Raw genomic sequence first — 12,778 nt, 5'->3', positions numbered from 1 at the left:
ATGAACTTCACGGTCCGCACTTGTGTCGTCTCCCCACTAGGGGCCGGTCTCTTTTGGGGGATGGATGGGGGGGTGAGGTCGATGGGATCGGTGTGGATCAGCCCTGTTTTCTGGTTACTCGGCTTCTGATCCGCTAGGATCGCTTCGTACATCTTCATGTATCGATCCGCTTTGACGTCATCTCCTTCTTTTTTGGCCTTGACCATTTTGCTCAGCAAGATTGTCCGGGCCTCACGATTTGCTTCTGCCGCGGATTGCACGCCGTCCCTGTTCGCTGGGTTCCTCTCGGTTGCCCCTGTCTCTGCGGGTGACGTGAAGGACTGGGGTCAGTTCCGCTCTTGGCTGCCTAATTTTAGTTCTCTTTCCTGGCTTACCGCCTGCGGGAGCTGGGATCTCTGCTATCTCCGGGTCTCTGATCAGTTCCCTTTGGGGTTCTTCATCAGCGGCATCTGATCTCGGAGTCGTCGCGATGATCTTCGCCGCAGCACGGGTCGTTGGCTTACTGGCCTTCGGCGCTTTTGTGGCTTTTGATTTGGGGACTGGACCTGGGGCCTGTGACGATGTCGCCTGTTGGCTGTCATCTGCGTCTGGCTCTTGGGTTGGGTGGGGGGGTTGTTGGGCCATTTGGCTTTCCTCACCTGCCTCGGGGGCAGTTTGTTGGGCGGCGGCTTTAACGGTGTTTGTCGTATCTTGGATGTTTAATCCGGACATTTGCGACGGGGAGTTTGGGTTTGCGAGGAAGATAAGGTTGGTAGAGATAAGGTTGAAAGGTTGTTATGGGATGATGGTGTCTCGGTGATTAGGTTCGGTGAAATGATGAGGGGGTAGAGTTGTAGCTGATAACTATAAGGTTTTCAAAGGAGATTTGTGAAAATTCTGAACCGGGGGGGGTGGCGAAACCCAGGGGAGCTGAGGTAGAGACAGGAAGTGAGCGAGGGAAGTCGGCACAAGGGAGTTGGCGGAGGGAGGGAAGGTCTCTGAGGGAGCTTCAGACCCTGAGTTCTCTGCGAGGTAGCCAAAGACCTCCCCAGTCCCTGTACGCCGCTATCTCCGGCGCCAGGGGCCTTGGGCGCGTACAGCAGCCAAATCCACATGCGTGCTTGGGCTTGGCGCGTACAGGGAGGGGCTGGGCGGTTCCATGGACTCCACCCACCTCCCGCTACGCTCCCGGTAACACAACAGGAAATAACGTCGGACAGACAACGGGACAGCTTCGCAGCCGCCGACGCGGTTTTGTCATGCCCGACAAAAACCCCCAGCAATGGGATGGAGCCCGTAGGGAGGCAAGCGAGGGTATTCGAAGAGGGGGTGCGCACTACGTGCGGTAAAACACCCCCGCGATGTGAGTTCCCCCATTCCCACTCCGAACCCAATTGGTTAAGAACCGCTGGCAAGCGGACACTCTATTTAGAACATGAGATAGGGACGACGCCGGAAGTAGCCAAACCAAGGGACGGCATCGCAACCATCAAGACGGTTTCGTCTTACCCGAAAACACCCTCCAGCGACGGGGCGGAGCCCGTAGGTAGGCAAGCAAGGGTATTTGACGAGGGGGTGCGCACTACGTGCGGTAAAACACCCCCGCGATGTGAGTCCGCGGCGCGTTTCTCTTCTCCCTTAGTGTTAAGAATATCTGGCAAGCGGACCTCCCTTTCAGAACTTTCCGACCAACCCCACTTCGCGACGGCAAAGACATCTTGGTCGACCTCAGCGCATCTAGCGGCCCAAACAAAAACGACAGATCCGCAACGGACGGCGGAGGAGCTGGTCCCAAAACGGTACCACCAATACCTGGGGATGTTCCGCAAGTCAGAATCGCAACGACTCCCGCCTCGCCACAAGTACGACTTCCGGGTGGACCTGATACCGGGCGCGACTCCTCAGGCGAGCCGCATCATCCCGCTATCACCCGCAGAAAATGAGGCACTAGACACCTTGGTCAAGGAGGGTCTACATAACGGCACCATACGGCGTACTACATCCCCTTGGGCAGCGCCGGTGCTATTTACCGGAAAGAAAGACGGCAATCTGCGGCCCTGCTTTGATTACAGGAAGCTGAATGCAGTCACGATCAAGAACAAGTATCCACTCCCCCTTACAATGGATCTGGTCGATAGCCTCTTAGACGCGGACACATTCACAAAGTTAGATCTCAGGAATGCATATGGCAATCTTCGGGTGGCCAAAGGGGACGAAGACAAGCTCGCATTCATATGTCGTGCGGGCCAGTTTGCGCCGCTGACGATGCCATTCGGACCAACGGGCGCGCCAGGATTCTTCCAATATTTTATGCAGGATATACTATTGGGTCGAATCGGCAAGGACACCGCGGCTTATCTAGACAACATTATGATCTACACGCAAAAAGGTTACGATCACGAAGCAGCGGTTAGCGGTATTCTGGACATACTGAGCAAACACAATTTATGGCTAAAACCCGAAAAATGCGAATTCTCGAGAGGGGAAGTCGAATATTTAGGCCTACTGATATCTTGCAACAGGTTGAGGATGGACCCGACGAAGGTCAAGGCTGTGACGGAGTGGCCGGAGCCCGCGAATGTAACCAAGCTACAACGGTTCATAGGTTTTGCCAATTTTTACCGCTGTTTTATAGATCACTTTTCAGGAACAACACGTCCACTGCACGATTTGACCAAGCTGGGCACACAATTTGTATGGGACGGGCGCTGTCAGGCCGCGTTTGATGCTCTAAAATTGGCTTTTACCACGGCCCCTATCTTGAAGATAGCCGACCCGTACCAACCGTTTGTGCTGGAGTGCGACTGCTCTGACTTCGCCCTTGGCGCGGTCCTGTCGCAAGTCTGTACCAAAGACAACCTCCTTCACCCGGTCGCTTACCTATCGCGGTCATTGATACAGGCGGAGCGGAATTACGAAATTTTCGACAAGGAGTTGTTAGCAATGGTGGCTTCTTTCAAAGAATGGCGCCATTACCTCGAAGGTAACCCTAACAGACTGAAGGCTATTGTCTACACAGACCACCGTAACCTGGAAAGTTTTATGACTACCAAACAACTGACTCGACGCCAGGCAAGATGGGCGGAGACATTGGGGTGCTTTGATTTCGACATTGTTTTCCGTCCAGGACAACAGGCTGCAAAACCCGATGCGCTGTCCAGACGACCCGATCTGGCGCCGTCAAAGGCGGACAAGCTAAGTTTTGGACAGCTGCTACGGCCAGAAAATATCACACCCGAAACGTTTGCAGAAGTGGCGGCGTTCAACACGTGGTTTGAGGACGAATCGGTGGAGTTAGAGGACGCGGGACATTGGTTTGAGGTGGATGTTCTGGGACTCGAAGACACGACGGCGGATAGCGAGGGGGCCGCACCGGAAATTCTAACAGATATTGAGCTGATAAGTGGAATCCGTGACGCAACGCGCGTTGACCCTCGGCTGACCGAACTTGTCGACAGACAACAGAGGAACGATTGACCCGAAGGCCAAACACTTGTGTTAAAGGACGGCGTGGTGTACAAGAGGGGGGTGATACAAGTACCGGCAAATGACGAGCTCAAGAGAGCGATCCTACGGAGTCGTCACGAATGTCGACTAGCGGGCCACCCCGCAAGATCAAAGACACTCGCCCTAGTACGCCGATGCTTTGATTGGCCAGGGATCAAGAAATTCGTCCACCAGTACGTAGACGGATGTGGGTCCTGTCAAAGGGTTAAGTCCTCAACCCAGAAGCCCTTCGGGACACTAGAACCCCTCCCTATACCGGCAGGCCCGTGGACCGATATTTCTTATGACCTCATAACGGACTTACCCCTCTCAAACAACTGCGACAGCATCCTTACGGTTGTAGACCGATTGACGAAAATGAACCACTTTATCGGATGCCGCAAGGACACGACAGCAGAAACGCTAGCAGATCTGATGCTCCGCCACGTTTGGAGGCTGCATGGAACCCCTAAAACCATCACGTCGGACAGGGGAAGCATTTTCATCTCTCAGGTCACGCGTGAACTAAGCAAGCGGTTGGGGATCCGGCTATGCCCATCGGCAGCGTACCACCCACGGACTGACGGCCAATCCAAAATAGTGAACAAAGCGGTATGGAGCTCCGTCCGGTGCTAGGCAGGCGGCAGCGCTGGGAGGGGAAAAGATGCCTAAGAGGCTGCCCTCTCGAGTGGTCCGGAAAAGAGAGTCGAAAGAATTGAAGTGATAGCTGGGAAGTGGTTTTTGAGGTACGGCGGAGAGTTGATCTTCGCCGGCGGTTTTGTTGGAATGTCTTGGGAAAAGGGATCGGGCGCTCGTGCGCAGAATCGGGAAGTATCGGATTGAAAAGAATCAATTGCTGATAGCCTCCGCCTTGGATCAGAACAGAATGCTATGGCCTCCTATCCTCCAAGTTCGCCGGGAACTTGGATTCCTGGAGGCCTGTCACAAGCATGTCATCATCTCCTCGCGCGCCGTGCGCGCGCACACAACACAGACAACAACAGAGAAAAGAAGAGAAAACAGACAACACAAAGAAGAGGAAGACAGTGAGATGAAACCAAGGGCTGAAGAAGAAGGAACCAAGAATAAATGGAAGAAAACATGAGTGAGAAAGACAAAAGAGAAGCAAAACCAGAAAGAGGAGGAAACAACTAGAAATAAATCCACAGACAACTCTGTGTTAGGACCAAGAAAGAGAAGAAGGGGAAGGAAGGGGGACGTGAGAATGAGGAGAGTGGGAGAAAAGGGAGAAGGAGGATCTGAAAGAATCTTGGGATTTGAATCTTGAGCCTTGAGCGTCTTGAGGGTTAAAATCTTGAAGCTTGAATCTTGATGTCTGAGAGTAGTGATGCGCCAGCCGTATTACTTGATCCTGAAATGCGCACCAGCTAGGCCACCACAGCGGTAGAGCAGTTCTTACGGCACTTCGTGGGATATCGGCAGGATGATTGGGAGCCACTTCTGGCAATGGCCGAATTCGCATACAACAACAACCAGCATACATCCACTGGGATGTCCCCCTTCAAAGCAAATTATGGTTTCGACCTGACTTACGGCGGAATACCCTCTTTGGAGCAATGCGTACCGGCGGTGGCGGCCAGACTACAGACGATAGCTGAAGTCCAGACAGAACTCAAATCAGCGCTGGAACAGACGCAATCCTCAATGAAAACTCAGTTCAACAAGAAGGTCCGAAAGACGCCGGACTGGAAAATCGGGGACTTAGTCTGGCTCAACAGCAAAAACATTTCGACGACTCGGCTGAGTCCCAAACTCTCCCATCGGTGGCTAGGGCCATTTCCCATTACATCTAAAGTGTCACCATCGGTGTATAAACTAACATTGCCTCTTTCAATGCAAGGGGTATACCCCACCTTCCACGTCTTTTTGCTTAGGAGATTTGAAGCGGACGCGATCGGAGGACACGAAGCGGCCCAACCAACACCAGTGATAATCGAGGGCGAAGAGGAGTGGGAAGTGGAGGAGGTTCTGGACTGTCAAAAGAGGAGGAAGAGGCGCGAATATCTCATTGGATGGAGGGGATACGGACCGGAATCAAACTCTTGGGAACCTGAAGGCAACCTCATCAACTGCAAGGAGCTGATTGAAGATTTCGAAAAAAAATTCCCACACGCGACGGACCGGCACAAGAGGGGAAGGCGGTTTAAATGACAGGTTAAGCTTTTTTACCCATGTGGTTTTTTAATGCTACCTAGGATAGAGCGCAGAGCCGGGGGCTTGGGCGTTAAGGGCGGGGTAGTGTTATGAGCTGCGCCCGCGCGCCATAGCCTCCTCAGGGACATGTTACAGTTGTACTTACATGTCACAGTCCCCATGCACATAGGGGAACCGGGGAGAGATCATCACACTCTCCCCATCCAGCAATCTATCTACTTCACCAGGAGACCCAGAACCGAGCCCCTCCCCTAGACTGACCCTAACAGTGTAACACCACAAGCTTCCTCAGAGTTGCCGCATGCCAACTGCTCACAGTTGACACAGTTTTTTTTTGCAGTGGAACTGCTGGCAGAAATGGAAAAAAGACCAAACTTTTACAGTCAACCAGGATACTTGGAAGATGAAACTATCCAAAGTTTGTCAAGCTCAATCAACACTGATTCAAGAGGCCCTTGTGAGAAAAGCAAGCATATGAATATTCCTGAAACATTCAAAATAATGGCCAATGCCTTTGAAACCCCAGTGATTTTTGTCTCAGAAAAGTTAAACTCTGGGGCTTTTTCCCCACAATTCTGCTCCCATCATCTTTGGTCACATCTCTCATACTCCAGATCATGTTTACGCTCTTACATTCAGGCCTAATAGTAATTTACCCACCTTTGCAGTTCCACATGTTTGGGAACAGCAAGCTTCCACAGAGGCCTTGGACTGGGCAAACAAATATCCAAGCAATTTAGAAAGATGATGAAATGCAGTGGATTTGGTATTGCACTCAAGCTCTATTTTACTTCCCTTGCGTTGCGCCATCATGTCACCCTTCAGGTACAAAAGCCCATGTTTTCCTTCCATTTTCTTCCATTCACCTTGATCTAATTTTGCTCACAACTTGACCACTTGTAGATGGGTTAGAGATCTTGATAGCAATCCATTTAATTTCATTTTGATTCAATTCAAAGTATCATGTCCTATGTATGTGTTCAGTACGTGTTGTGTGGATTCAATCTGAGATAAAGAAAGATAGAACATGAAAACAAACAAAACAAGAGGAACCAATCACATACAAAGAAATGAACAGCAAAATGTATCAGAATATCGCAGAAAGAAACAAAGCCAAAGGGAAGTTTTCTTATTGTAATTTAGTTATCAACATTTTGATGGCAGGCATGTAAGCAGTCAGTTCGTCGGATTTGATACCAGAAGTTAACAGAGAGACGTGTAATTGTAAAGCCAACTGGAGATTTCTGGCTTCGATCGCTACTCATTTCAAGTTGATTCAACAATCAGATTCACATCGTGCTTTGTTGTTTCCCTGGAGCAGAAAGGGGAAGAACAAACCTTTGACAATATCCGATAGTTCGTCAATCACGCTGGCAGGAACGGTTTCGCAATTCAAAGCATCAAATAACACATTCAATCTACGCTCGGTATCATCCACCAATTTCTTTTGGTTTGCCTAATCAATTTTTTGATTGAGAAAAAATAGTGATGTAAAAGTTACTATCAGAACTTGACCGTTTTCAATGTTTGTTCTGGAAAAATGGATGACGGTAACTTACCGGTAGGCCTTGCTTCATTTGAATCATCAATCGCTGAAGACTGACGTAAATCGGTTTACTTGCTTCAGGGATATGGCTGCGATCACCCGGAGCTAATTCAAAGTAGAGGGGTTGGCTGAGTCAATTTTCGAAATGAACTTGGTGATGATGAAAGAGGGATCATGATACTAACGATACTTGGACTTGGGTGGCTCAGGCTTGGGTGCTGGTGGAGCGGTACCAGGGCGTTGCGACTCGCTATTGGAATTTGGGAAACCGCCAGTTCTCATACCGTTTCCACCCTGGGGAGGGCCCTGGCCGGGAGGCATGCTTTGTCCGCTTGGCGGCATACCCTGGCCGGGAGGCGGGATACCATACTGTCCGGCGGCCTGCCCACCTGATAAAGATCCGCGTTGTTGGGGGTACATCTGGGGAGGTGCACTCGAGCCGTATGGAGTTTGTTGTTGCATCGGACTTTGCATGACAGGTTGGGCTGAATAACCAGCTTGCTGAGTAGGAGTCGAGAAATTCACTTGTCTTGATTGAGCAGGAGCTGCTCCAGGGTGCTGTGTCTTCGGCGGGCCGTAAGGCCCTGGAGGCCCAGATTGAGGAGGTACATTCCCACCTTGAGGTCCGTATGGAGCGACGTTTGATGTATGTTGATCCTGTGAACTTGACCGGGCATTATACTGACCAGGTTGGCCATACTGCTGAGGAGTTTGCGGAGCTCCTCCGGGAGGGTGTTGTCCGAACTTAGGTGGCGGGGCCACATGGGAAGCGTTCCCTGGGGTGCGGGAGCCCCCACGTGGCGGGGGCGGTGGTCCACTGGGTGATCCTTGGTGATGACCAGTTTGCGGGGCACCATACCCGCTAAATTGGTTAGGATAGGGTTGTGCCGGTGACATTGTTTGGGGAGCATTGGGAAAAGGCGAGGTAATCACCGCCTTCGGTCCACCTGGTGGCGGAACATTTTTCCGGGTGTTATTGACGACTGGCGCGTCGTTCCAGCCTCCCACTTGACTGGGGGGTGGTCGAGCGGCGGGTGGGAGCTGGGACACGCTAGAGGCTCTGCTCGGGATTGGAGAGGTGCCGATCGGTGCTGGAGGAGGGGGTAAAAACGAGCCGGTTGTCATGGGTGCATAGTTATTTTGACCCATTGGCATTTGACCATAAGACGGGCCGTACGGATTGGAGTAATTTACATCCATGTTTCCACCTGGAGCACCCATAGAGGATGGCTGATAAGCAGCGTTCGAGTAAGCCGACAGATTGTTGGACTGGTTGTAAGAGTTTTGGTAGACATTTTGGGTCGGGGGAACTTCGGCAAACGGCTTGTCCAGGGGTGGGACGGTGGTAGCGCTGGTAGGGGTTCTTTGCTCAGGGGGAAACTGTCGATCGGTTACTAGTGATGCCAAACCAACAGATTTTGAAAGCCTTTCGCGGGTGGAAGATGAAGGCGAGGTGCGAGACGGAGTATAGCCTAAGGGAGTTTGGGCCACAAAACGTAAAGCGGTATTGGAAAGTCCTTGCGAAGCTAACAATTCCGCATATTCACAATAACAGTCATACAGCATCGACAGTTTGTACTCCTTCGCACCAGTCTTGGCGGGATCGCCTGCGTCATTGGCGTCAGCGAGGTCGAGATCAACATAATTGATGGCACTTTGGAATACGGTTACTTTCTCGATGAGAGTCTGAAGCACTTCAGCGTGTATACTGAATGCAGATTGTTGGTCGTCAGTATCCACGCTCTTGAGTAGTGCTGCTTCTTCTTCTTCCATCTGCTCAATCCAAATAGAAGTAACCTTGTCCAATTTGCCAGCTGCAAGATAGCAAAGAATGGCGTTTTTGCGAAACTCGGCAGTTGAGACCAAGCTTGGTTGTTGCTCTGGACTTTCGGTAGGAGTAGATGGATGTGACATGTATTCAAGCCTTTGGCCCAGCTGCTCGACCAGATTGGGGAATTCTTCTTTCTTCGCAAATGTACAGAGAACCACAAAGATCTCTTGCCACTCGGAGAGGTCAGCGTTCTGTACCACATCCATCAGATCATCCATAACAATCGATTGGTAGAGACGGAGGTATGGGTGATTGACAGTTTGCTTTCCGAAGTAAGCTTTTTGAGCTTTTTGGAGTAGCTCAGGTCCACCTTTGACACCCAAGAGGAGGGCATCAGCCCAACGCTCGCTCGATATGCACAGAGAAACTGCGCTTTCAAAGTCGCCAACAACGAGGGCCCGCGTGATAAGTCGGTCTCCTTTCGATTCTTCGGACGGATATATCTGAAATGTGTTATTCCGAGTGGTCTCGGATGCAATCGATGAGGTTTGAGATCCGACGGTGGCACCGACGGAAGAAGCGGCGGCGCTGACTCTACTGAACACGTGATCGGGAAGTCCAGCGGGACGGTTGCTACGCATGGAATTGTAAAAGTCCACGGAGGCGGCAGTTTGCCCGGCGGCGTTTGCGTTGTCGTCGCCAAATAGGCTTGGTTCAGTAATTTCCGATTCGGCTTCGGCTAGCTTGGTTCCATCTGAGATGGCACTTACGCTAGCTTCAGACGGTGCAGCATCTGCCGAACTAGCAGTAGCATCCCCACCACCTTCGGAAGAAGCAGACAATCCCTCGCGAGGCGTATCCGCAAAAGTGACCAACGGTTCGCGGGGAACAGAGTCATTATCTGAATGACTTGTCTCAAGGGCAGTTGAGGTTGGGCCCATCTCACTAGCCGTCCTTGATAGAGAATTCGAGATTTTGGACGGTTTGTATGACTCTATTTGTCGTTCAACCATCGACTTCACTTCACTTTTAGAAAATCCTAGGAGGTTTACTAGTTCCTCGGACGAATCTGTCTTGAACAAAGTCGATAGCAGCTTCCAGCTTTGTAATTCGATCGTTGAAGCGTGTGAAGGGAGGCGATTAGCCCGCTCTTCACAGAGAGTTTGCAAGTTGCGGGCCTGGCTCGCATTCTCTAGTTTCAAGGCACGTTCAACCAACGTATGTTCCGTGACAATTTGTCTAATGTTTACGACTGGCGAAATCTTCGGCGAGGTATTATCAGGAGAGGCTTGCTGAGCTGGATTCGGTGGGATCATGTTGTCGATCGTGATCACTTTGCCACCAAATGCGAAAGTAGCAGCGGATGGACGTTTGTACCACTTCGGCGCTTGCTTGCAGCTTACGGCTGCTTTGGCACTGTTTAGCGCGAGCAATCCTTGATCACCGAAGATATCGCTACCATCGACTGCGGGGCCTGAATTCAATGGGGGTTGTGCGGTGTCAGATTCTTCGCCCGTTGATTGCAGCGAGTTGATCGCTATTCTGCCGTCGAAAGATGCAGTCGCTATCAAATCAGGATTCCTTGGACACCAGTCGCTTTGGAAGGACCAGTTACTGCTGGGAGGGAGCTGGACACAAGTTCGATGCAAAGGAGAATTTAGATTCGATGACGACATAGAACAAGAGTATGACACGGAAAACCACATACTTCTGCGACTATCTCACCACTAGTAGGGTTCCAACAAATTGTTCGGCAATCTTTTCCGCAACTGACCAACAAATCTGAATCCTGTTTGCACCACGCTAGACTGAGAATCCCCTTTTCATGGCCGGCTAGGATTCTTTCAGGCGCTCGAGCGTTTCTCAGGTCCCAAACCAGAACGATAGGGGACGCGTCGTCATCAGAAGCGGTGACCAATTTGGTGGGCTGGGACATACAAGAGGCAGCAATGAGATTGATGAAATCTGAAATGATCTTTCAGCTAACTCGAACTTACATTTTCGGGGTGCCATACTACTGAGCTCACACTACCGGGGCGTCCACCGGCAGGGCCCATCCATTGAGAACCGTATTGCGGACCACCCATCATGCCAGGCTGGGGTTGCCCGTAAGCAGGCATTTGATTTACAGAGCCACTATAGCTCAACGTGGCGACTTCCCTCCCTTTTTGACCGTTGGCTTCACGAATATCCCAAACAACGGTGTATCCGTTATTGGATGAGGCGGCGAGGACTGATTGGACGATATGATTCCAATTGACCGAAGTAACATCGTCCAACGATCGTGAGGATGGAGGGGCAAACGGCTTGACGGGGTTGTTCAAATCCCAGATGAAGACCTGATCAGATTTGACGAAGAGGGTCGGGTCAATGATGTGTATTAGCCAATCGAGGTGAAAACACGAGATCCAGACAGATTTGATACCCACCTCTCCCTTGCTAGCACCTGAGGCCAAAAGGTTGTTTTTGACCGGATTGAAGTCAAGGCCCTTGACGGGACCGTTGTGGTTCTTCATCTTGCTAACCAGCGCTTTTTCAGAGCTATTGAATACGTAAGGGGTAGATGATCGAGGGCAGATAAAAAAATGAAAGAAAATAGATTAGCGATCGAGCCCTTAAAGAACGTGTGTGTGAAGTGGGAAAATATAAAGACGTACGCTTGACCAGCAAGGATTTTGATTGGGTCCCAGATGTCCAATTCAGCGTTTTCCATACCAGCTGCAATCACACCTCGGGGTCGGAGTCCAGCCGCATGACCCCAAGCTAGACGGTGGAACCTGTTGATATTTGAATTGTTTGGGCAGATGAAAAATGAGTAATTTAGGTATGAAAGCGACAGAAACGCCGCTCCAAGGGGCTCGACTTACCTGGATTGGAGGGTCACGGTACCTTTGGCCTCGGCCGAATCGTTGGTGAATGGAGACCATATTTCGAGCTTGGAGTCCGTGCTGAAGCTAGAATCAAGTACGCCACTTGCAGTACCGGTGGCAAGGAGAGGGGAGTTGAATTGGTCTAGTTCGGCCTGGTGCTCTGACTTAGTATTGGCGGAAGCAGAGGACGAAGGGTTCTGGACAAATGGAGCAGGTGACCAGGCAAAGGTGGCAGTCCGAGGGAGACTGGTGTAGCGCATGACTGGGGCTGATCGGTAGGCTTGTGAGGGGCTGGTTGGGAACGGGGAGGGTGACACTACTGTGTGAGGTGGTCAGTGGTAGTATTTTGTACTGGTTAAGTTGAAGGCTTCAATGCTGGAAGAAGGCGAGGGAAGGAGGAATCTGGGCGGTGGTAAACAAGGCTACAAGCACAGAGTTCGTCTGGCTGGAACCTCGAGGGGCCCGGGCCCCGGGGACCGGGTGACGATCGATGACGAAATACCGACCGAAACATGACACGCACACGTATCACACACTCTTGTCACCGGACCGATCACAAATATGAGCTACAAAACCACTCCACCAGACAAAAACATTAAGAATTGATTGAAAGCCACATCATTTCCCCAAATAATTGAAGTGTGGTTCCCATGTTTTCTAAAATTTTAGCATCCAAAATCTCTCTCAATAAATTACACTGTCCTGCAAACAGTTTTTGGCTTGAGCCTTGAAAGAAGGACTTCATTCCTTCCAGAAACATTTGAAGAGGGGTTTAGATGTAGTCTATATTTTGTCCTTACAAATTTTCTGAATCAACATTTCTATTGTTGCCTCAGTTCAGATAGCCATGATACATTCAATCTCCCTACTGCATGGACTATCACCATCTAGTGAAAATCTGATTTGTGTTCAAGAAATTTAATCAAGATATTTACCTAAGGTTTACCCAAT

The 12,778-nt window shown here is 50.7% G+C and overlaps 1 protein-coding gene across 1 annotated transcript; it reads right to left on the bottom strand.

Annotated features, from left to right (window-relative positions):
- Window positions 1–6,769: 6,769 nt before the first annotated feature.
- Window positions 6,770–12,087, bottom strand: PtA15_3A833 (uncharacterized protein; the record flags this gene model as incomplete). The annotated part of the gene is made up of 9 exons (XM_053167840.1): window positions 6,770–6,897; window positions 6,979–7,096; window positions 7,200–7,291; window positions 7,372–10,585; window positions 10,666–10,884; window positions 10,955–11,296; window positions 11,387–11,498; window positions 11,615–11,734; window positions 11,825–12,087. The coding sequence occupies 9 exons, from the start codon at window positions 12,085–12,087 to the stop codon at window positions 6,770–6,772; spliced, it is 4,608 nt and encodes a 1,535-aa protein (XP_053019017.1).
- Between the last annotated feature and the right edge of the window lie 691 nt (window positions 12,088–12,778).

The sequence above is a fragment of the Puccinia triticina genome, chromosome 3A (assembly GCF_026914185.1).
Source record: "Puccinia triticina chromosome 3A, complete sequence".
Lineage (NCBI taxonomy): Eukaryota > Fungi > Basidiomycota > Pucciniomycetes > Pucciniales > Pucciniaceae > Puccinia > Puccinia triticina.
Note: the sequence above shows the minus strand (reverse complement) of the source record. Positions and strands in the feature narration are given on the sequence as shown.